Source organism: Montipora capricornis, chromosome 10, assembly GCF_036669925.1.
Source record: "Montipora capricornis isolate CH-2021 chromosome 10, ASM3666992v2, whole genome shotgun sequence".
In the NCBI taxonomy this organism is placed as follows: domain Eukaryota; kingdom Metazoa; phylum Cnidaria; class Anthozoa; order Scleractinia; family Acroporidae; genus Montipora; species Montipora capricornis.
In genome coordinates this window covers 61228873-61252872 of record NC_090892.1, presented here as the reverse complement: position 1 = coordinate 61252872, position 24000 = coordinate 61228873, and the positions used below count along the sequence as shown (strand labels likewise).

Genomic DNA, 24000 nt, shown 5'->3' with positions numbered 1-24000 from the left:
GTCAGTTCGAACTAAATTAGTGTTTCTTCTTTACACAAAGGCCCTCGATCTTTTTGGGAATCTTTGTTTTACATTTTTTTGCCTCGTTAGCACAAGGCTATGGTTTTTCAATCAGTCAGCAAAGAGAAAGTGCATTGTATAATGAGATACCATAATTAAGTAAAGTACGATCGTCCGAGTGAGTGTAGGCCTTGAGTGTAGTCCTGAGAAGGACTGCAATGTCATCTCAATGTCTCCTCAAACTCATTAATAATTCATAACCTGAGTCCACCAATCAACAGCTGTATACCACATCACGTGAATGCGTTTGGATACCCAATGAAAAACTAAATGAAAATCTTTAAAAGATCTGTTTCTCGGTGTTTGGAACCCCTGATGAAACACTCGCACTCGTTTTTGATATATTACATCTCAAACAGTCCCTCTCAGGACTACACTCACCCGGACGATCGTACTTTACTTAATTATGATATGACTCCTGGGTTCAAACCATTTACAATAATGAGATATCTCTGAAAATTTGAACGCGTTATTCCAGATAATCTCTCCGCGATGATGCAATAGCAGGTTACGAGAGTCGCTGTATTCTTGCTTTTGATTGATACTTTTGTGGGCAAAATGAAACAATGAAAGAAAGTGGAAGCAACGACGTCAGCAAAGATTCCCTAATGAGAGGATACGCTTAATTTTGACAAAGGAAGATTATATGTTTTGTGGAATTTGTAGTTTAAGTAATTCTCTCGCTCATTCTTCGAGTGGAGAATGTGTGTCTGCATCGGTCAAAACTTCCTTACGAGATTTTGTGATCCCCCGCGCCCCACCGGTTCGGATTTTCCCATCCAGACCCCGCATACGGACCGCTCTAGGGTTTACATTTGCTCGTTCGTTTTGCTTCACTTTTAAACGAAAATCAAAATCACTTTTTTAAAGTTAAGTAATACAGTTCCACTGATCCTCTCCAGTGCGTTAGTGCTCAAGGTATTGAAGTGGCATCCAAGACAATTACCCCGTTTCTATTCAAAACTTGTTCTCAAACCAATTTTCCTTGGGAAGAAAAACGTCATTTGCCGGTCTTGGTCGGTCCGTATTGGGTAAACTGTGCCCTCAAGCTCGGCCTGCGGCCTTGGGCCGTAAGCAAAACCTCAGAGGCACAGTGTTTTTTCAATACCGACCTCCCATCCGGCAAACAACGTGACATATATAGTGAATTTAAGATCAGGTCTTTTCGTAGGATATGTACACGCTCGCGAAGGGTTGCCAGGGTTTTTTTTTTCTAAGGGTGCAAATGGCATTGGGTAACATTTAACCGCTCTTTAGAAAAGAACGCCTGATCGCAGGTTAGGCAACCTTTGTCATGATGAATTCGACATATTTCGTATTTTTAAAAAATATTTGAAAAAATACAAACTAGGTTACACTGGTGGTTTAAAAGATGATATATTACAATAAAAAATGTTCCCAACGTTTCGGTCACAAACACGGACCTTCTTCAGGGGAAGTGAAAGAAAAAACCACACAAAAGCACAAATATAAGCAAGACGCTGATTAAAAATTCGAGATAAGTGTCATTTTTTCTTGTTTGCAAGGGTCAAGTGCAAATACTCCTTGGGGAGTAACGCCCCGTCATCTCGGTTGAGAGGGTCTCTCGCGCAATTAATCTCCCAAGCTTCCAAAATCTTCCTTTGGTGCCAATTACTATTAGTCCTGAGAATTGTGGCCTCATCCCATGCGATATCGTGATTGGTATTTGTCACGTGGTCTGCAAGTGCTGATTTTTTGCATTGTCTCCGTGCGACAGCCTTCTGGTGCTCGCCTTTTCTTGTTGAGAATTTTCTTTGAGTTTCGCAGACCACGTGACAAATACCAATCACGATATCGCATGGGATGAGGCCACAATTCTCAGGACTAATAGTAATTGGCACCAAAGGAAGATTTTGGAAGCTTGGGAGATTAATTGCGCGAGAGACCCTCTCAACCGAGATGACGGGGCGTTACTCCCCAAGGAGTATTTGCACTTGACCCTTGCAAACAAGAAAAAATGACACTTATCTCGAATTTTTAATCAGCGTCTTGCTTATATTTGTGCTTTTGTGTGGTTTTTTCTTTCACTTCCCCTGAAGAAGGTCCGTGTTTGTGACCGAAACGTTGGGAACATTTTTTATTGTAATATATCATCTTTTAAACCACCAGTGTAACCTAGTTTGTATTTTTTCAAATATTTTTTAAATGTGCTCACCTGGTGACAAACCCAGTTTTAATATATTTCGTATTGTTTTTGCCCGAGTTTCTTTTTGCTCTTGTTGTTCTTCTTGTATTGTACGTTTGTGTTGGAAGATAAAAGAAATAATTTCAGTTTTTGCTGAAATATATATATTTTTTAGTCTGAGGATTTACGGCTTGATCCTTTTACATTCGCGGCATGTATGAACGACATAGAGGGTCTCTGTAAAGGCGTCCAATATGGTCGAGCAAAGGTAAGATTATCGCGATTTTAGTGTATGAGCGCAAAACAAAAGATTGTGCACGGTCGTGGACTTTCCAACCTAAATCTTTCATCTTTGTTTGCTGCTTCGATGTTTGCCGAGCTTCAAAACCAGCCCCCTCTATTACCTATGTTGCAAGAGATGATGTTATTTATGTTTTACTAAAACGTACTTCACAAGACATTTAACTTTGGGTGTGAATGGAGTGCTTGTTTCAGAAATTAAATTTTATCAACGGAGTTGATAATGTAAATTAACCACCGTACAGGGATTCTAAAAGCTAACGTTTCGAGCATTAGGGCTAAGGGCTAAGGGCTAACGCTCGAAACGTCAGCTTTTAGAATCCCTGTACGGTTGTCAATTTACATTTCAACTCCGCTGATAAAACCTAATTTTAATATACTCTTCCCCACCGACGCAGCAACACAGTTTCTTTAGAAACTACCCCCATTATTGACTTGTCTCAGAAAGAGTCTTTGCATTAGGGTGTTACACTGAACCAACGCGAGAATTGGGCTTTTCCAAGGTGTATTTAGCTTCTTATATGACAATTCTCGTTTCTTCAGTTTTTTTTTAACTTCTCATCCTTTTTTTAGTCACGTGACCCGACGTCATACATAGTCCAGTCCTAACGTGAGCATGACGCCTAGCACTTAATAGGGAACTTAAGCAACGACAACGGCGACGGCAACCAGAACGTCACAAATTTGCATATTTAGTGGGTAAAAACAATAGCTTTGCACGCTCTGCACGTGCATTTTTCACTTTTGTCCATTCGTTACCGTCGTCAGCAAAACAACAACGTGAAATAGCCAAGTTTTTGGTTTTATGAAGAACGTCAGCACTTGGGGATAAATTTTCATTTTCTCTCCTAAAATGGAGTGCCGTTCCGACTGGTGTCATCTTTGAGGAATTACCACACCCTTGTCATATTAAAATCGTTGAAATAGTCACGAAGCGATTAAAATAACGCAAATTTATATTTTGAGATGACGTTCTCGTTGTCGTCGCCGTTGTCGTTGCTCAAGCTCCCTAATAACGTGCCAAAGAAACGCATCTTGAATATGTACTAAAGCTACTCCTAACAGAGGTAGTTACTTCAATCTTGTTTACAGGTTTTGGAATGTCTTAAAGATAACAGGAAAAAGCTGTCGGAAGAGTGCAGGAAAAAGATTTTGCAGCGTGAGGTAAGTTGGTAAAATAGTTTGTTATCAATTGTGGAGTGCTTCTTTCCCCAAGCCATAATCCAAATGCGTTCAGTTTCACTTCCATTTAATCGTTTGCCCCCCACCTCCTCGCAACGTGGTCCAAGTTTATTTTAGTCAAGTTCTCCGGTTTCCAGTGGGTGTGCATTGAGCCAGCGAGCCAAGCCAGTAAGCCAGCAGCACATATAGTACGCGCTCTGTGATTGGTCAGTGTGTGGGCCATATTCGAGAGCACTGTTCCCCGCGATTCCCTGACCGTAGCCTACCGTAAGCAATGTCTCCTTCATATTTCGAGTTCACTTCTTGGCCCATAAATTGAACTGGAAAAACAATTAAAGAGTGAAGAGAACAATTCACGCACTCGGTTAGTAAAGGTTTTTTCATGTAGGTTAAAAGAGTAAAATTAGAACTGAAGAAAAAATCCGATTGCTCCGTTGCAGCGGTCGAATTACCAGATAGCATACTCTGCCACTACTAAGCTATACGGGACTTATGGGAGCGAATTTTGTTCACTGACAATGTTCACTTTCTACTAGGCTAGGAAAAAGTTTTCGAAATGGTACATTCTAGCTGTATTGTTAATTCAAGGCAATGACAACTTTTAACTCGGGTTGATGAAATGAAATGGCATCCGAACACGTATTCGGAAGGTCGTCGTAGCAGGTTCGACTCTTACAAAGGAGTACTCGGTTTTTTTCCGAATTTACTCGACTCAGCATCGAAAAATCATTTCTTCGTTTCATCAGCCGGGGTTTAAGTTTGACATGCCCTTCATAACAACGTTAAGATTAAACCTAAAGAGAGATAGGGGTTACGTAAGGGTTAAATTTTTGCTGTTATATTGGCTATTTATTTGGTCCCACTGGCGCGTGCATTGTCCACACGCTGTCCTCGTCCCATTAGTTTATTGAAGACTTTTAAACGGTTATTGTGCCGCTTCATCCCATCCCACGTTATTCCAACTTGCGTTACAGTGTTAAATAATCGTTGTTTTCTCTTCAGGAGGAGGAAATGAAAGATCCTGAGGTGGACTACAAACTTGAAAGATCTTGTCGCAAGATGATATCGGTTTGTTTTCTCTAACAAATTTACAAATGAATAGAAGTGAGCTCCCTCTATCCCCGCATTTCAATAGACCTTTTTGCAGATACGGCGGCCATTTTAATTTCTATTGTTTCGAAAGACATTATGGGATGCTCAGGGGGCAAATTTTAAAATATGTATGAAATATGAAACAATAGAAATCAAAATGGCCGTCGTATCGGTAAAAAAGGTCTATTTTTGTTAATTATAAGCCATGACGGAGGAATCCGAATGATTTTCACTGCGAAATCCGTTTTCAGATTTTATGTTTGATATGAAATTTTAAAATTTGGACTTACTAAATCTAAATTTTGAAATCGACGTAAGAACCTTTATTTGGGGCCTAACCTTTTTGTATTTCCTAAACGAAAGCACCCAGCGCCCTTCAATGTTTCAAATTTGTGAGTGGCACTTTATTTAAACACAGTAGACTCATCAGGATTTATAAGACTTAAAATAGACTTAATTACCCTTGAAACGACACTGAGATTTCTCTAATGTAATTGAGGATTTCGTTACCTGTACAGGATGCGCGCGGGCGGACCGCAAGATGAATCGATATTTCACTTCTCGCCCACGCTACCCATCCACCAAATCACTTTTTACCACAATTGCTTGTAACCTCGCAATCTGATTGGCTAATTTGCCGTTGTCGATGAGAGTCCAGACAACGCTGTACGCGTCATGCTCGCGCCATTTTGTCACGCAATGTAATAGCCAATCAGGAACGCCCATTTTCGGAAATACACCAATCATATTGCGAGAAAGTTATAGACAACGCTTGCTGTCTTTGAGTCATGATTTTGGTCACGCTCTGAAATAGAAACTTTCTTTGGCGTTGAATATTGTGGTAAAAAACAACACTTTGACCACTGTGATGACGAATATCGTTGTCGATAAGAGTACAGACAACGCAGAACCACTTTCGATTTGTTAATCACTTGGAAGCTGAAACGAATGATAAATAAAATAGATGTTTATCTCACGAAAGGTTTTTGAAGATTTTTTTCACCAAGGTGAGAACGTCCTTTTTTAATTAATTTGTTTTTTTCTGTTGTTAGTTATTCTGCGAGCGTGCGAACCCGTCGGAGATATTTGATTGCCTCAAAAAGAACAAAAATAAACCAGAGATGGAACGCAGGTAAGCGTTTATACTGCATCATCACTGAAATTGCATATCAGCAATCTGCTTGCTCACCCTTGGTCTTCCCTACTCAACTGATGTCGGTGATTTATTTTGGGTTGCGTAGTGGTAGCAGTAAAAGTAAAGATGATGACGATGACGATGATATATCTTTTTTACAGCGCTCGCATTTTCAAAAGGGATATATTTCTCTGTGCCCACTTTACAACAGAGAGCAACGGAAGTATGTCAAATCGAACCTACCATTATACTGAAAAACTCCAACTGGCATAGAGACAATCGGTTGACCAGTCGCAACGCATAGTGAATTCGAAATTAGCACTCGTTTCCTGGATTGATCCCAGTTAGATGCATACCCAATTTTGATATCCAACACGAAGTATCCCTTTAAGTTTAAGCATTTGCTATCTATTGCGAACAGGCCTTTTCATTTGCATTTTTCAGCTGTAAAGATATGATCATCAAACGGCAAATAAGGCAGGCTCAAGGTAGGAAAGAAATATGTATATGTGTTAGGACGCGTTTGTGGGCTATGGGCTATGTATTATGGACTATGCACCATGATTTGACCAGCAGAAAAAAATACAGGTTTCTGCTTGTTCACGGAGATTAAATCCTGTCGTAGATTGTTAATGCCTAGATGGGTGACCAACCAGGACCACCCTTGTGGTATGGTTGCAGGGAGAGCAATAAGGGCCTAGTGGTGACAGTTTTCGCCTCCCACCAATTTGGAAGAGATTTATATCCTGGTTGTCACCAGAATTGAGTTGAATTTGTGCAAGTTCTCGTCCCTGCTCCGAAGGTGTTTCGTCATGTCGTCTCGTTCCTCCTTCAACAAAAATCGGCTTATAATCGGCTTGTAGTTTATTCGTCTTTCATGGGCAGTTACATCCCTCATTAAATAAAATGTGAAGTGAACATTCTTTCTCTCCTTGCAGGAGCCGATGGCTTGGAGCGTGCAACTTTATTGTATTTGTGGAACGGTGTTTTTACAGACCGAGTTATTTTTAGATTGGAGAGATTATTACCCATGGGATTGAGAATGGCCACTCGCGTGCAAGCCAAATCTTATTTAAGAACTTGTCTAAAAATAACTTGATCTGTACAGCCTGGTTTTCACTGGCGACGCAAGCATCAACACCAGACTCATACGCAAACTCAGCAGCTTGTTGTTCATTTGAGCCTTTTGTTAGGACAATAGACACTAATTATCAACAAGTAAATGCGCCTGTTGCCTGTGCTTATGCTTGCGTCCCTAGTGAAAACCAGGCTTAAAAATGCCGTTCCATAGACCTAATATTGGAGTTGCAGGCACCTGGTCGCTCTCCTGCTCCTTATTTTAAAACTCATCTGATCTTCAGCTTAAGTTTGCGAGGTTTTCATTCGCGTCGTGGCACCGTTGCTGATTGGTCAGGGCACCGGAAGTGTCATCTTCGGTTCCTCCGGTTTTCCCGTCTGGGCCCAAAACCTATCGTATGATTTGATGAGTAGATTTTATTTGATTTCTGTGAATACAGTGTCCAACAGTTCGTTCCCCAGCGCTAAATACACTTGACGCTTAAATAAAATTCATTATCATGTACTAAAACAGTGGATAGCGCTGAAGACGCGCTCTGATTGGCTGCTCAAACTCCGAATATCCTTTGCTATTCATCCCCGAGCAACTCGCGCGGGATTTGCGCCAGAAAATGGGGAGCTTAAGCTCGCGCGTTTTTGAGACGCGGGCGGCAACCGGAAGAGAACATTTCACGAGGCAGGGCAGTGGTGTCTCCCAGATTTTTATACTAATCGTCTCTGATGGAGAAAAGAAACTTGGCAATTATATGGGGTTGTGCGAAGACAAGTTAAAAGGGAAAACAGCTCACTTCCGGTTGCCGTCTGCGTCTCAAAAACGCGCGTGCTTAAGCTCCCTAATATGGATCAGTACGCAGCTATTATAACGGCTTTAGGGATTGGTTCAGAAAACAATGAACACAAAGAACGATACAAAGGAAACAGTTGACCCAAACTCTAAACACAATAGAGCTGCGTCCTAAAGGGATCCAATGAAATTAGAGGTTGTAAAAAGCTGCGTCCTATCTTGGGGAAAATATTGTAATCGTTACAGGAACAAGGGAGTTAAAATCATCTTTTTGTTCTATATTACCTCGCTGTTTTAGTATGTACTAAACTCAGTGGCGGTGGCTCTTTGTGGATATTTACCTCGCCTCGGTAAAATATTTGTTAATTGTTAACTTAAACTAACAAAATAACTGTCTTGGTTTCAGACGTGGTACTGAATCCACTGTTGCTGCACTTTTGCGAGTTAGACCTCCCAAAATTCTGCGGCAAAGATTCATCCACTGGAGGAGGCAAGATTATTGCATGTCTCAAGAAACACTATGACGTATGTTATTACCAGAATTCTTAATGGCTTTCTCAATTTCTGTCAACCCCTTCATGCCTGATGCGGCCCTAACTGACGAGTAGAATCGTCTGGCGTTAGACAGAGTGAAATCTGTAAGTCTCTTTCTCAGGACTGAAAAGGGTAATAGGTTAATTTTTTTTCAAATGCCTTGCGGAAATAAATCTGTTCAACCACATTATACAATTCCTTGCCGTTTTCTGATCGAGTTTTTGCTTTTGAAACCTGGAGTCATTTGTCCCACGACTGCGTCTTTTCTCGAGATAACGTTATAAACTGCCTTGAAGTGCAAGCATTTTTTTTTCCAGAATGTAAAGCAGACCGTTGCCTCTCATTTGCCTGGGCACGAAACGCTGCCTATTTTGGCAACGTTTCGTACCTTGGCGGGCCGTAAAAGGAGAAAATTCGAAGAAGGCAGAAGATTTGTTTTCGGTACTGATATATGTTTATGGTGTTGACTTGCGAACGAAAACACGGAAAATTAGGTAATAGTCATTATTTTCTGCTAAACGGATCAGTGCATCAGTTACATCTTTCTACATGTCAGTCGTAAACGTAATGGAGTTTGTTCTATTTTCATAGGGCCTCCACAGACGAGGCAAATTGCTATCGATAACTTTTTAGTTGTTTAACAAGAAGTTTGGTTTTAAAAACTTTGGTTATAAAAGTTAACGCTGTAAAATCGACGTTTCGATGTCGACGAGACACCATTATCAAGATATAAAGTTGAATGGAATGAAAAGAGCTAATATATAGAGAATAAGAATACACATATTGTTCTTTAAATACACTTGGGAAAACTGTGGCAAAATATGTTTAATGAAGGCAGAGAGATTTATCAAACAACGAAAAATATCCGAGGTTTTAATCCAGTTAAAATATGTAAGTGTCATTCTCAGGTAGGACTGGGTTCTAGAACACTTAGGGTGCGTTCGATTGGCCGTATTCCGGAATAGGAATGCAGGGAATAAAAGTTAGAAATCCTTCGTTTTTACGGAGATTGACATTAAAATTGTCAAACACCTGCTAAAAAGCTATTTCGAACATATCTTTGTTACCTATTAATATAATATAGCTTCCAAAAACGGTTTGTTCTCACTGTTAGAGACGATTAGTTTAAAAACCTGAGATAAACCACTGTCATGGCGAGCGAGCGAAATGTTCACTGCCGGTGTCCGCTCTGTGGCTCAACAACGTCGCGTGCTTAAGCTCCCTTATAGCCGCAACCTGATTTGCCAATACTCGGTTCTTATATTAATTTTGACATTTGATTGGTTGAATGGAACTATCCAGATTTTTCTCAAATTGGACGGTTTGTTCAAAGCTGAAGTAGACGTTCCAGCAAAACCTATCCAATCTATTTCAAATTTGGACAATTTGCAAACATTAATAAAAAAAATAGATCTGTTGGCAATATTGGATTTTGATGCAGCTATATAATTAATGGTTGAATTGTTCCTTGTTTTAGAACCTTTCTGATGAATGCCGGGAGTATACCGCACAGCTCATGCGAGAAGCAGGACGTGACTACAGAATGGATGCTAGGCTTGTTGCGGAGTGTAAAGATGAGGTGAGAATGGGCCGTTTGCATGAAACTGTCACATGGTGTAAAATCTTCCCTGCTGCTGGATGGCAAACTACGCTCTGAGACATCCAAAACAAAGAAAAGTCACGCTTGGCTGGTTGGAATCGCTTTGTTTTGGAGGCTGTTGCATACCTTTTGCCATCCACTGTGGCGGATTTTGTACCATGTGACAATCAGATTTTGGAACGGAGGGGTTGAAAATTTGTGCGGATTCCTTATCCAAAAGTTAATCTGTATATCCTCGATACATCCTCCGCGTTCTCCTCTAAGTGAAATAGAACCCACACGAGTGGATGCTACACACCCCGTCCTCCCCACCCACCTCACTTTAGACATTTGGACATGTTGGACATTTATTTTAAAGGCCCATGTTCACTCAAAACATTGCGCGCTTCACCCTGCGAGCAGCGCCTCCTTTTGTCTTTTTCTTTACTGAGGAGGAGAAAAGTAGGCTCTGCCCGAATCGCGTCAACTCTTTGAAGCCGCCGCAGCCCGAGCTTCTGGACTAGTCAATCTTGCTTTCTCTCGTCAAACTGGTTTTTCCAGTGCGAGCGTCCGTTTAGTGACAAAACCGATGGTTATAATTGAGCCCGCTGTACCGTGAAAAACCAAGATGGCGGCGAGATCTGGCATATTAGGCTTGGGTTCGAGACTGTATCCTGGCAACATGCAGCGCATATTCAATAAAGATCTTACTCGATTCATGCAGAACCTTTCTCGAGAACGCCAAAATCGAGCAAGCAAAAGAAAGGCTCTGCTTGCAGGGTGTGCGCGCTTGGCTTTGAAATAGTTCCAGCGTTTTCATTGGGTACTCGCCGGTGATTTTCGGACTTTCCGGTTTTCTGATTCGGATTTCTGTGCGAAATTCAACGCGGCGCTCAATGTCTTTTGGGTGAACATGGGCCTTTAGTTCATTTTATTTATTCATTAGTTTGCATGGAGAAAACTCCGTTGGACAATAAAGCCGTTGTGATTATTGTTACTGCAGTTTTCCTTGACCTTGCGTGACACTGAATTATACCGCAACGGGACAAGTTAGGTCTAGAGCCCGGATGAACATGTGAGCTCGAGAGCCACGAGTAAAGTTTCCTTTGCATTAAAAGTATTTTTGTGCTTTGTCAAAAGAGGGTAGATTAAGGTTTACGGGTTTACGGACATTGAGACATCACGGATAAGGTTTCAAGGTTTCTAAGGACATAGATGTAAGTTTATCGCATTTAGTGTCGTTTTATTTTCTTTGTGATTTCATGATTTAGTGTGCGTCTTGTAATTTCGGTTTTAATTTGTATTTTAGTTTTTCGTTACTTCATCACCTGTTACTTGGATTTGCTTTATTTTACGGTTATACGCAAGGTTAAAGTTAAGTCCAGGGAGACCGGAAAATGCGTGTGAACGGTCTGTGTAATTGAATAAATGCTTGTTAATGATCGTCCTGTGAGTTAGCAGTATGCCATTTTTGGCTGGTGTTACCCTGCACTCACAATTATTGTTGCGGAATGGTTCATGTCTCCTCTTGTTTTGCTCACAAGGTCAAGAGGCTCTGTACAGGAAAGGAATCATCTCCGTCTCAAGTGACTGATTGCCTCAAAAAGAATATAGGATCAATTCAGTCAAAACCCTGTCGAGTGGTATGCAAGTTGATTTTGGTTGTTACTTACCTCTTAGCCAACGCAACAACGCAACCAACACGCTGTCTTCCAGCCCTCACAAAACGATGAACAATCCTCTCTGCGAAGAATTCCTCCCAAAACATCAACATGTAATCTTTCTTTATGTTGCGAGCATTAGTGAGTTGCAAGGAATAAAGCCTGGTTTTCACTAGCCATGCAAGCACCAGCGCAATCATAGGAGCGCTTATTTGACCGTGAAAACGGGTTTGACGCAAGCATGAGCAAAAGTGCAGGGATTAATTTTTTTCTTTTTCCTTGTGCTTGCACTTATGTTTGCGTTCGCTTGCGTTGTGTGAAAACGAAACACAGCATAAGCACAAGGAAATTTGCTACGTCTGTCCAATTAAAGAGATTCCCGGCGTTTGACCATTGAACAGAATTGCAGATGCCGTGGTTGATTTTTATGCTTATGTCGAAGTTCGTACGTTTCACTAGCATAAGCTACTTATGCCTGTGCTTGCGTTTGTTCTTGCGTCGCTAGTGAAAACCAGGCTGAAGTGACCCAGTGGTTAGGAAGCTTGCCTTGAGATCCGGAGATGTTGGATTCAATGCCTTTTCTGACAACTCGTTGAATTGATACATACATACATTCATACTTAATTGACCATTCACCCCCCCCCCCCCACCCCCCCTAGGGGCTTTTCAGGCGACAGAACAGAACATTCAACAACCACAACTGTTAGGAATCCCAACTGGCCGGAGGCAAACTAGTTGCCTATTTACAAGTGCAGTTGAGAAGTTGAACCAGAGACTACCAGGAACAAATTCAACGAGTGGCCAGAACGTGTCCCTAACGTATCCCCGGATCTCAAGTCAAGCGACCTAACCTCTGGCCCGCACTGCTTCCTGTGATCCTGGTAGTCTCCGGTTCAACTTCTTGCCTGCACTTGTAAATAGCCAACTGTTTTGCCTCCTGTCAGTTGGAATTCTTAACAGTTGTTTTTTGTTCAGTTCTGTCGTTTCGTTGATTTCGTTTCATTGGGGTTACCGAAATGTTGTAAATTTCTTATTGTTCTCGTTTTTACAGGAGGTGTTTCGCCTTGTGAAGGAAGGTCGCTCAGATTTGAAGTCTGACCCGGTGTTGTATAGTGCTTGCTCATTGGAGGTCAAACGATTCTGTTCAGACATCCCATTTGGCAGAGGAAAAGGTACGCTACTCCAGGGTTCGTCTCTGTTTGATTGATTCCCCTTGTGGCGTTTACTTTTTTCCCATGACTTGGGCCAGCCAGCTTACATGCAGTTACATTAGTTGGTCCTGACCAGAACAAGGTCAGCCACAACACCTGGAACTAAATACTTCTTACGTACCGAGTTTGAGGTTCGTACTTTGAGTTACGGACCGAGTTCAATTTATTGCTTCGTCGATTTATAAATCCCGAAAAAATTTATAAATTACCAAAAAATAACACTCGCCCTCGCTTTTGCTTATAGCCACTATCAAAAATACCATAATACTCTTTGTTTGTCCCACCAAAATTTTCCATAAGCATTGTTTCCAGTTTCTCTTGGGACCATTATAAGTCCCAGGACAAAATAAAAACAATGGTTATGCAAAATTTTTAAGGGATAAACAAAGAATATGGCATTTTTGATATTGGCTAATTGTTGAAAATAGGAAGCAAATGTTTAGAGGGAGTTTCAATCGAGTGTCTTAAAACCAAAACCAAAGTAATTACTTTAGCCAATCAAAAAGGACGAGGACAATCCAGTAAACCAATCAAAACTTAAAGTAATTACACGTACCCTCACAAATCGCGGGAAAATGTGCACGCGCGAGCAATGATTGGTTTTAGTTTCACTTCTGATTGGTTGAAAAAGTGGCGCGAGAACTCTTAACCAATCTCTGAGTGACGTAATGCAAAACCAAAGTAATTCGCTGATTACTTTCGACACTCAATTGTTTCGACATTTGAGCGTGCATCTACTTATGTGCATTTCTGGACATAAGTGCTTCAATACTACCTTTGTCACTTCGCATGTTCAGTAGTGGATCCGTTTTGTGCTTCCGTCATTACAACAGTGCGCGATTTTATGACTGGGGGCGATTTCTCTCCTACTCTTCCTCTTAGCCAATCAACACACAGTAGCGAGATAAAGCATCACGTTTACGGCGAAGGGCAAAACGTCGGACTAAAATTTGCGTTTTGCCAAAAATGGAAGAAACTTGTTTGATATGAGCTCATTTCTTGCGTAGTAGCAGCAGGTATCAAGGAACTTTCAAAAGAGAGAGGCGAGTTAGAATAACATAATTTTCATGCTTTTATGACAAGCAACAGCCCACCGTTTGGCGTTTGCCTTTTGTCGTAACGCGATGCTTAATCTCTCTATTAATGTCTCAATTAATTTTACGTGATATAAGTATGAATTGAAAAATATACATCAATAAGCACGTGCACGAGAGCTCGAGATCGTCCCAGTTAAGAAGCGACTTGAGCAGTTCGAACAAAGCCTGAAGAAAAATTATCTATGCAGCTGAACGGGGTCACTTGGAATAATACATTTCTCTTTATTTGTGCTGCGCTCTGACAGTACTTTGTTGTTTATGCAGTTATAAAATGTCTCGTGGAGGCTTTTGATACGAACCGTGCTCGCTTTGACAAAGAGTGCCAGATTCAGTTGTCGTCCCGGCGAGCCATGTGGGGTCAGGCTGTCAAGGTAGGTATGACGGTCAAAGGCCTTATTCTATTATATCCTCTTTCTCTGTTTGATGGGAGTTTTTTCACTTGAGTGTTTCGCGTTCGAGCTCAACAATCCTCTTTGTTTCACTCATTATACGCGGTATAAAATACGAACCTTATGATCTAAGACGGCGACGTCCGCGAAAAAGTCACTTAGTATCGCTAGTTTGTTTCTCAAAGTGTTTCGTGATTATTAGTTTGTTCTCAAGCTCATTATTAATTCATGAGCTCAAAAACCTATCAAAAATGGATAAATTCGTCACGTGCATGACTTTTGAAACCCAATGAAAACCTAGATGAAAACCACACGTGTTTTGGATATCGTATCCAAACCACACGTTGTTTTCATCTGAATCCTCATTGGATATCAAGATATACGCATCAAAACAAAAGAAATTAAGCCACGAGCGACAGACAGACAAATGTACCAAACTTCAAAGCGCATGTGCAAAGGCCATTGTTTTGCTCATTTCAGTTGTTTGGTTGAGCCGTTCTCCTTAACGTTGCCGTCCTAGATCTTACGGTCCCTACCCCCTATAATAAGTGATGGTTTTCGTTGCGCTATAGACCATTTTCGAATTCTCACGGCTGGACTGGATCTAGCATGAAATGGAGGCTAATAAGGGCAAATTAATTTGCATTTGAAAAGATTTGCCCGCGTGCCCATTTCACGCTAGATCCGGTCCAGCCCTGAGAATTCGAAAATGGTCTATTGTTATTATGTTAATCATAAAAATTACAATTTTCTCGGTTGTAATTGGTTTAAAAAACTCCTATTTTCCACTAATTCACTTGCCAAATTGTTATCGGACAGTTTGTTTTCAGACAGTTCAATAAGCCAATCACATTCAAGGTTGTAGTTTAAATCAACCAATCACAACCTTGGTTTTAATCACCATAAAAACAGGGTACAGACTCCTAAATTGAGGCTTTCATTTTTTCTTTCTTTTAGAGCGTTATTAAACAACTTACGCTTTCTTTGACAGTCTGTCAATGCAAATCTTCCCTTTCTTTCATAACTTGGATCTTCTTCTTTCCTCGGAAATTGTAATTTTAATGATTAATTTGTAAGAGGAATTCGTGTCGTCCAATTCGGTCTGTTCTCACTCGTGATAAGCAACTCGGACTCCCGCTGTGCGGTCGTCCGATTTTGTTATCACTCCTATGATTGCGGACCGAATGGACCTCTTTAGCTTGTACATTTTGTTTTCCCATTTCAGACCACGTGATGTTACTCTAGGGTACAGTTTCTTTCAAATGTCGTCTTATGCACGTGCATATGTATGCATTACTCATGAAAAAACAAAAGGAAAATTCCCTTGGGAACATCACGTGGTCTGAAATGGGAAAACAAAACGTACAAGCTAATGAGGTCCATTGTTCTCCACTCAGGCTTGTTACCATTATTAATTGAATTATCATTGCATAAAGCAAGGACATTGGCTGCTTGGCTCCTCTTTCCATTTTTTCAAGTTTCAACCATTGTCGTTATCTTCAGCTGCAGATCACAAAAGTACACCCTCATGGCACTAATACAGTTCTTCGTAACTTAACAGAAGTATAATCTTTTGATCTCTCAGTGTTAATGCGAAGCCTTGACTTCTTGCCGATATTGTTGTCGCTTTCAGGCCGTTCCTGGGGAGTCGCTGGGTGATCTTGCCGCCTTCGTTATCGCGTCTCCCTCAAAGAACTACTTCTTCATTGTTTTTGCGACTTGTTTGGCGCTGATCTTCGTCGGTGGGTTGGTATTTGGACGTTTATCTAAGCGAATCAAGAAGGAAGTCAAGGATCGCTGAAAATCTCTTCTCCGTACCACACCCCTTTCGATAGCCCTTGTATATGTTCGTTCTCAGTGTACATTGTGTCTTCACAGCAAGTATTGTTTTTGCTGCGGCTCGCCGCTCAGAAAATTAGAGGAGATATTTTGGTAACGTAAGGAAAACATTGAATACGTATACGTTTTATCCCATGCCATATCACGGTCATGTAAGGGGATTAAACTTCAATGGATGACATTTGTTAGTCCCGCGTCGATGTGAAGACGAACGCACCTTTTTGCGGGAATGTAGCCTTCCATACAGTAAGTGGTACAACCCTGTCAAAAATTGTATTAGGTTCGGCATGAGATAAAAACTGGCTGGGTGATAACTGCAAAGGTAACTCGCAAAGTGGTATTTCTTTTTAAATAAGATGAGGTGACAAAGAATATTGCTCTCGCTGTCTTGAACTTGATTGCCAGCAGCTTTTTAAAGAATTCGTAGGATACGCGTTATACATTATTGGAGAAGGGTGGCAATGTTGAGAATTATTATGTTTTATTGTTGGAAACGAAATGTAGGTTTCACGCGATGATACTTTGGAAGATTCATTTCTCTAAGACAGCATACAATAAAACAACTATTAAATTCGGTCTTTGTGATACCCGAAAAAAGTAAGGTTTAGGCAAGTGGATGCCTCAACCTTGCTACTTTTGTATTCTCTATTTTCGAATTCCCCATAATACACTTTGTTTGCTCCCCAAATTTTGCATAAACCATTGTTTTCAAATGCTCTTGGGAATATGCAGTGTCCCCAAGAGCATTTGAAGACAACAGTTTAAGCAAAATTTGCGGGGCAAACAAAGTGTATTATGGGGAATTCGAAAATAGAGAATACCAGAAAAGCTTCATCTTACAATTGTTTAGAGTTAACTGTCGCAGTAGCGAGAACAGTCAGTAATTTTGAAAACCCTCCCAAGGTCGTTTTATCAGTTTCAAGGTATTTTGTTCTTGTTAAATATCAATTTTTGGTTTTCGTCTCCGGCACCTAATCGGTGCATCTAGACAGTAACAAAATAAATTTCATCCCCGAAAGAAATCCGCTGCCTTGTCTTTTTTGTTTTCAAGGACTTTTACAGAAGTATTTTAATTTTTAAGTGCCCCTGTGAATCACTTCCTTTTTTCCTTTAGATTTTGATAGTGTGTTTGGTTAAAACCTGACTGGCAAAATTTTGAGTTTGGATTTTTATCCAAAGGCCATTTACTTTGAGTGGAAGTTTTGCATTTCGCCGTCCGCCATTACTCACGTTCAAACTGACCAATTGGACATCCGGGGAAAGCGACGTCAACGGCTCACTAGCTTAAAATTTCAGCGTCTGAATGCAGCTTGTTGTATATGCAAAACGCGAGCTTGAAAGTCTGAAATTCCAAAACTCCCGTGCTGCATATTAATTCTGCGGCGTACACACGCATTGCATTCTTAAACTAGTGAGCCTTTGACGTCATTTTCGCCTCGATCCAGCTCTCTCAAGACCTTAAAGTTACCTTAGTAATGGCGGACCAGTGAAAATAAACAAGTGTCTTTGAAATCAAGGCTGAAAACTTTGGTCGCTTAGTGTTTAGTTAACATAGATTTGAAATCCAAAGAAAAGTAAGAATTTATTTTTTGGTCACATATGAATGGCCTCAGGTATTGTTTTAAGAAAATAAAGGGGTGTGGTTTCTCAGCGGTTGTCCTGAAAAGTTCAGGACAAGTACATTGTAAAACCTTTGTGATGAGCTCTTAGAATAATGGCGTAATTTTACTACCAACACCAGTGCGCCTTGTCAAAATGTGTTTTGTGAAGATTTTTCAATTGTAAACGTCAGCTTTCAACTCTAATATGGTTAATTTACCATATCAATTCAGTTGATAAACCCATTCGCCACCGACTCGTTACCACAGTTCCTTAGAAACTAAAGCCCTTTACCCATCATGCCATTGGCTGTTTCCGATGAAGTTTAACTGTTAATGTAATACAAAACGTTTCTCAATTAAAGGAGCACAACACCAATAAATAAAGAATAACAAATCTGAATAAAACAAGGGGTTAGACGAGGTATGGTAGTAGCCCCCTTCCTGGGAGATACTTTTCCCCAATGCTACTTATCATGACCGCGGCCTCTCACTAAAAAAAACGTTCTGATTGTCACCATCGTCCCAAAAAGTCACTTTGAATTAAACAAACGCCAGAAGTGACTTTTGGAAAGTGGTCTTCATTCAACTTCGCTAGCAGAAACGTGACCATTTTTGCGCAACTGTAATCACAGTAAATTGACAAAGGTAAGAATGTTCCAAATGTGACCACTGCACGTTTAAAGAAAACACAAACGCTAGCGAAGTGCAAGCCTATTTACACGAGGGGAAGCAATCGACACGACATAACTTGACCTCTCTATTTTCGTTCCCAGAGGTCAAGAGTATTTTAGTCTGTGCCTTCATTTCAACGCAAGCGCAGGTCCTGAAGACGAACCTGCGTCTGCACAATAGAAATTTTGCAACACAGCAACAGCGAGGAACACGCAAGAAAATGAAACGGTTCCATTCAGGATGCTCGGTCTGACGCTAACATTGTCGTCTTTTAATTATTTTACCGTTGCCAAGTCACCAAACTCCGTTTTGAGGTTCGACTCAGTGCCCAATTTAACTACAACGGCGATAACCTGCGATCAAGCGTACTGTTCTTTAGACATGGTGCGAAAAGGTATCTTTCGATTCCTGTCTAAAGAAAAGTACGCCTGATCGCAGGTTACAACAGCGACAGAGCAGTATATTTGCTTTAAGCAAATATCGATTTATTTGAAATATAAAATTTTTCTCGCCATTTCCATTAAGCACTGTTCACCCTTGTCCGTTGATGAAGCGATCGTGAAATCAAATTGATCTTCTTCAGCGGTTATAAGATCAGACTGACAAGTTCCTTTTATCTTCCCGGTTCCTTGGTTTCGACCTTCTCTTTCGGTCCTAATTTCAAGATTGAGCTTAGCATTGACCATTTACAAATGTTGACTACTGGCCAATTCGATCATTACTCAGCCTATAATTTGTAATTTGGGCACTTCAACTTAAAACTTAATCAACTTAATCAAAATGTTGATTAAGACCTATCAGATTCGATAAGTATTAAAGTAAATCGTGAATGTCGGACGCGATACAAGTCCTGGTGTTCCAACACTGAAACTACAAGACCTTGGTGACGACCCTACGTAATGTGAACTTTCAGGCTGGAGAGTTAGCAAAGCTACTTGTACATAGTCATATCCAGGTTCTGGTACATGCAGAGATATCCGTCGCCCAAGAGACGTCGTACTTTATCGGGAATCTCTCCTTTCTCTTTCGCTGCGATGATATCCTTAGGATCTTTCGAGAGCCACTCCAATGCTTCTGGGCACCGTGTTACTGCCGGAATATTGTAACCATTCTTTTCTCCTAAACAAGAGGGATCGGATAGCCACAAAATAAACGACTTGCTCTTCAAAATGACGAGACAAAATTGTCTGATAAATACCTTCTTTTTGATGGGGGTGGGGGGTTACCAAGAAATTGATTTTCACATGGACCCTCCCCCAACAACACCCGCCCGTTCCAGGATCGACTATGATTTGAAGGTTTTTAACAACTCCTTTTTAATGAGTGATGTTGGTTTACTTTGTTGGATTTTCTTATCAAGTTATCGGTTCTTTGTTTGGTTTGGGAACAAACATCAGCGATAAAAGTCATGTTGATTTAATTTTCAACTAATCCAAATAACGGTCGTTTGAAATTGAGATTTAAGACTTTTGTGTTGTTCCTCAACCAACAAAAATGAGTGCGCACGCGGTAAAGTGTTTTACGTGAACACTTTCGCGCGTCTGATTACGTGTTCAGTTCATAACAAACAAGGGTTTCAAAACTATGTTAGTACACACTAAGAGACAAAAGTTTTAACTCTTGATTTAAATCAAAGGGAACCCATGGCCAAACTCGTGGATTAAGTAATCTAGAGATGTAACATGTTGGTGAACTTGCAATTATTAGTCAATTTTGGGCTCATACCGTGCAGTTGCTCGCGCGATTGCTATTTCAATATGGTGATGGGTTCGGACTGCGCGGTTGGTAATATCTGATCTGCTAATCGCCCTTTCTCGCAGTCGGAGACTGAATTACGAAGGACGCAGCTCAACGAGGTCGGATCGACTGAAACTCAACCCACATACAACATTTGTTGCAGAGGTGGAAGGCGTGATTGATGTCCAAGGCGTACAGCACACGAATTCTATCCAGATGGTCACCCATCCAGATATCAACCCCGTCCAACAGGGCTTAACTTCGGTGAACAGACGAGACGAGAACCGGGTTTCCCTTTGGTGCTAGCCGGACACGGCGTCGGGTTCGGGCAGTCTCGTTCGGGCCGACTAATTACGAACAGTGTCTACACCTGAGTGAGTGAGTGACACATTTGCATATCGGAGTCCCCGCAAGAAACCCGTTTCTACGCTTCGCGTATCCACGAGTTTAAAAGACACCTGTTTATTTTAACTGGAATTTTCCTATTTAATGGTCCACCGTTACTAACTTGAAGTTCTTGAGAGAGCTGGATCGAGGAGAAAATGACGTCAAAGGCTCACAAGTTTAAGAATACAATGCGTGTGTACGCCGCAGAATTAATGTGCAGCACAGGAATTTTGAGCTTTCAGGCTTGTAAACTACCTTTCTGCATATACAAGCTCCATTCACACGCTGAATTTTTAAGCTAGTGAGCGTTTGACGTCAAGTTTCCCTGGATCCAACCTTCTGAGATCCAATCAGTCAGTTTTGAACGTGAGTAATGGCGGACCGTGAAATTCAAAACTTACACTCAAAGTGGCCTTTGGATAAAAATCAAAGCTCAAAATTTTGCCAACCACGTGCTAACCAAACACAGTTTCAAAATCTTAAGAAAGGAATTCATTTTTTTATCACAGGGGCACTTTAATGACAACCACAAACACGAGGCTAATTACCAAATGTGGGTACGATGACGAAACTTAGCCAAAAAATTCAGAACGTGGTTTGCCACAGGTATAACAAAACTGAACACTCAATCAGTCTCAATTCACATAAAACACGTAACCGGCACAAGCACACTAATTCGTTGGCTGACCTACAACACAAACACTATTTCAATTTCAAACGACCGCTATTTGAACTCAGTCAAGACGTTGTCTTTCATCGTTAACCTTTGCTACCAAATACTTTTCAAAACATTGCATCTTTTGTTCGGTTTGACAAAAATAAATAAAATCATCGCCATTCGCCAACAGCCACACAAAAAAGTTTCAGCCACTCACCTTTCCTGTCTGCCATGCTGTCAAAGAAACACCAAGGTGAATCAGGTTTTGTACCACACTTAACAAACGCAACATAATGACTGGTCTCTATACACACAACAGCAAACAGTTCCATTTTCTGTTTGTCCGGTACATTTTTCGTGTCGAATTGTCGAGGAACCAGGAGAGGTTTAATTTCGTGGTCTGCCCGTTTCCGAGAGTGGACCTTAACGTTGCAATCGGAACAGTAACTTGCTATTCCATCGTCGTCCTCACCGAACATACGCTTTGGGGAACAGCGCTTGCATTCAAACGTTGCCACGGCGTCCCCACACAGCATACATTCACGAGGAACTAAAATAAGGGAATACAAAAAGAGACGAATTTTAAAACGGGTATCGTTGAGCGAAAATCGAAGGCATTACTTTACTAAACCGAAACACCTTGTGTTGAAAAACCAAAGATAACTGGGAGGAAATACACGTGGCCCGCACCAAGCGCCGGTAAACACTTCATTTAACCTAACAGTGTTACAACAATAATTAACTTGTGGTCTCCAAGAATTCAGACCAGACCGGGAACTCCGTGCTCAGCCCCTTTTCGAATAGTGTGTGCGCTCTTCAACATCTCACAGAGTTTAAGGGTTGTGAGACGTGGAAATTAGGTTTTATGTATAATCATAACCATTACAATTTTCTCAAATTTGATTGGTGCATTAGAGCGATTTTCAATTGTTTTTCGAAAGTAATTAGCGAATTGCTTTGGTCTTGCATCACTTTACTCAGTGATTGGTTCAATGTTCTCGTGCCACTTTTTCAATCTATCACAAGTGAAACCAAAACAAATCATGGCTCGCGCGTGCACATTTTCCAGCGCTTTGTATCGGCCGCGTGTAATTATTGTCTCCGTCCTTTTTGATTGGCCAAACTAATTACTTTGGCTTGGTTTTACGACACTCAATTAAAACTCGCTCTAACTGCTTTATTTTTCACTAATTATTGTGTAGGGTTGAAATCGGGCAGTGAAATCGGACAGTTGGCTGTAATCGGATACCTGAAATGGGACAGTTACATCAGCCAATCATATTAAGTGCACTCAGCTTAATCCATCAATCACTGAATTTACTACAATAACCATAGCAACAACCACTTAACTTACCAAACTGGGGATTAGACATTGAAAAAGGAATGCATTAACTTCGTTTTCTCGGAAATTGTAATGGTTATGATCAATGCATTACAATGCATTCTATATAACGTTCGCCAATGATTCGTGACACATTTACAACGTTTCCCATCGATCGTTGGCAATTTTGTCCAATGTTTCACATTGATTTTCCAACGTTTTTCAACGCATTTCCACTATCAACTCGAAATTATCAACATCGACACGTTCGTACCTTGAAAATACACCGCATTGCGCGTTGCGTATACTGGGAACCATCATGTCGCTTCTTTCAGCAATGATAAGAAAGCTAAGTCAAAGAATTCCTTAGTTTGCTGGCAAAGCAAAGCTTGGCTGACATTTTCATAGGCCATTTCCGAGTTCATGCCTCCTCTTCAAGGCGAGTGTAAGAGCGAACTTTTTTTTATGAAAATTAGTTTTCATTCATGTGTTCAGTAGAACTAACAGACTAATTTCGATATATTAAAATTCAGTCCGAAACAAAAGGCATCATCTCGAGGCTCTGGGGAATAAATATAAGGATTTGTATGAGTTTATTCCCCGGAGCCTCGAGATGATGCCTTTTGTTTCGCACTGAATTTTAATGTATCGAAATAGACCGTACCCTTTATGACGTAACGCCTCGCAATTCTTTTGTTGAGTGACTACTGAAACATTGCATTCTGGTATTTACAGTAGTCACTCAACAAAAGAATTCAGGTGCTGTACGTCATAAGGGGTAAGGCCTATTGGTCCATGACGATCACAAAACTTTGAAGAGGAGGCAGACATGAACTCGGGGATTCCCAAAAGTTGAAGCGAAGACGCATACAAGATTGCATGATTATTTGCGTGGGCACTGGAATTTTTCTAACTTGAAGATTTTGCTGTGGCACTCATGCATGTCGTCGCGGTAACCTAATTCACATAAAGTTCAAATCGCTTATAATTGTACTTTTTTCAATTTTCGTAAAGCTAGGCATTGTATTTCAACCGTCTTTCCGAAAATTTGAGGCGAACATGCATGCTTATAGCTGGCGAGGCTGGCTCAGTTCCATGGACCCCTTCATGGACCCGGTCCATAGACTATCCCTGTGAACCACCACTCATTGTAAATTCGATACGTTTTATAAACAGAAAATCTTTAGACGAAAGAGAGAAGTGATCCTCGCACTTATCTGGGAAATTTAAGCAGGAGCACTTGACTAGGAGCAACCAACTCCCATAATCAGGGCTTTCAATCCCCAAACTCTTCAAATATTGGGAATTGATAGAGATGGAATGACAGAAGACGTCATAACACTTGTGACGTCATTTCTGGAGTCTACTGGGCCCGGTTGTTCAAAAGCCGATTAACGCTAATCCCAGATTAAAAATTAACCAAGAAGTTTATTTCTCTACTCCCAAATGCTGTTCGACGCTGATATTCGGATAAAATTTACATTAGTAGATGTCGATCTTGAAAAACAAAAATAAGCAAAAGAAACTTTAACCAAAAA

General features: G+C 40.8%; 2 protein-coding genes across 2 annotated transcripts in view; one reads left to right on the top strand and one right to left on the bottom strand.

Moving 5' to 3' along the window:
- The window catches only part of LOC138018414 (Golgi apparatus protein 1-like), a 57459-nt gene extending 40351 nt beyond the window's left edge, over positions 1-17108 (top strand). Inside the window, exons 19-29 of the mRNA XM_068865032.1 lie at positions 2382-2474; positions 3599-3670; positions 4691-4756; positions 5833-5912; positions 6360-6403; positions 8183-8301; positions 9788-9889; positions 11434-11532; positions 12602-12722; positions 14123-14229; positions 15881-17108. Of these exons, the coding sequence (XP_068721133.1) occupies positions 2382-2474; positions 3599-3670; positions 4691-4756; positions 5833-5912; positions 6360-6403; positions 8183-8301; positions 9788-9889; positions 11434-11532; positions 12602-12722; positions 14123-14229; positions 15881-16048 (1071 nt within the window). The 3' untranslated portion in view covers positions 16049-17108. The remainder of the gene's footprint in view (positions 1-2381; positions 2475-3598; positions 3671-4690; positions 4757-5832; positions 5913-6359; positions 6404-8182; positions 8302-9787; positions 9890-11433; positions 11533-12601; positions 12723-14122; positions 14230-15880) is intronic.
- Positions 17109-18612: 1504 nt separating this feature from the next.
- The window catches only part of LOC138021128 (uncharacterized), a 264817-nt gene continuing 259429 nt past the window's right edge, over positions 18613-24000 (bottom strand). Inside the window, exons 20-21 of the mRNA XM_068867994.1 lie at positions 21359-21691; positions 18613-19478 (exon numbers count right to left, since the gene is read on the bottom strand). Of these exons, the coding sequence (XP_068724095.1) occupies positions 19291-19478; positions 21359-21691 (521 nt within the window). The 3' untranslated portion in view covers positions 18613-19290. The remainder of the gene's footprint in view (positions 19479-21358; positions 21692-24000) is intronic.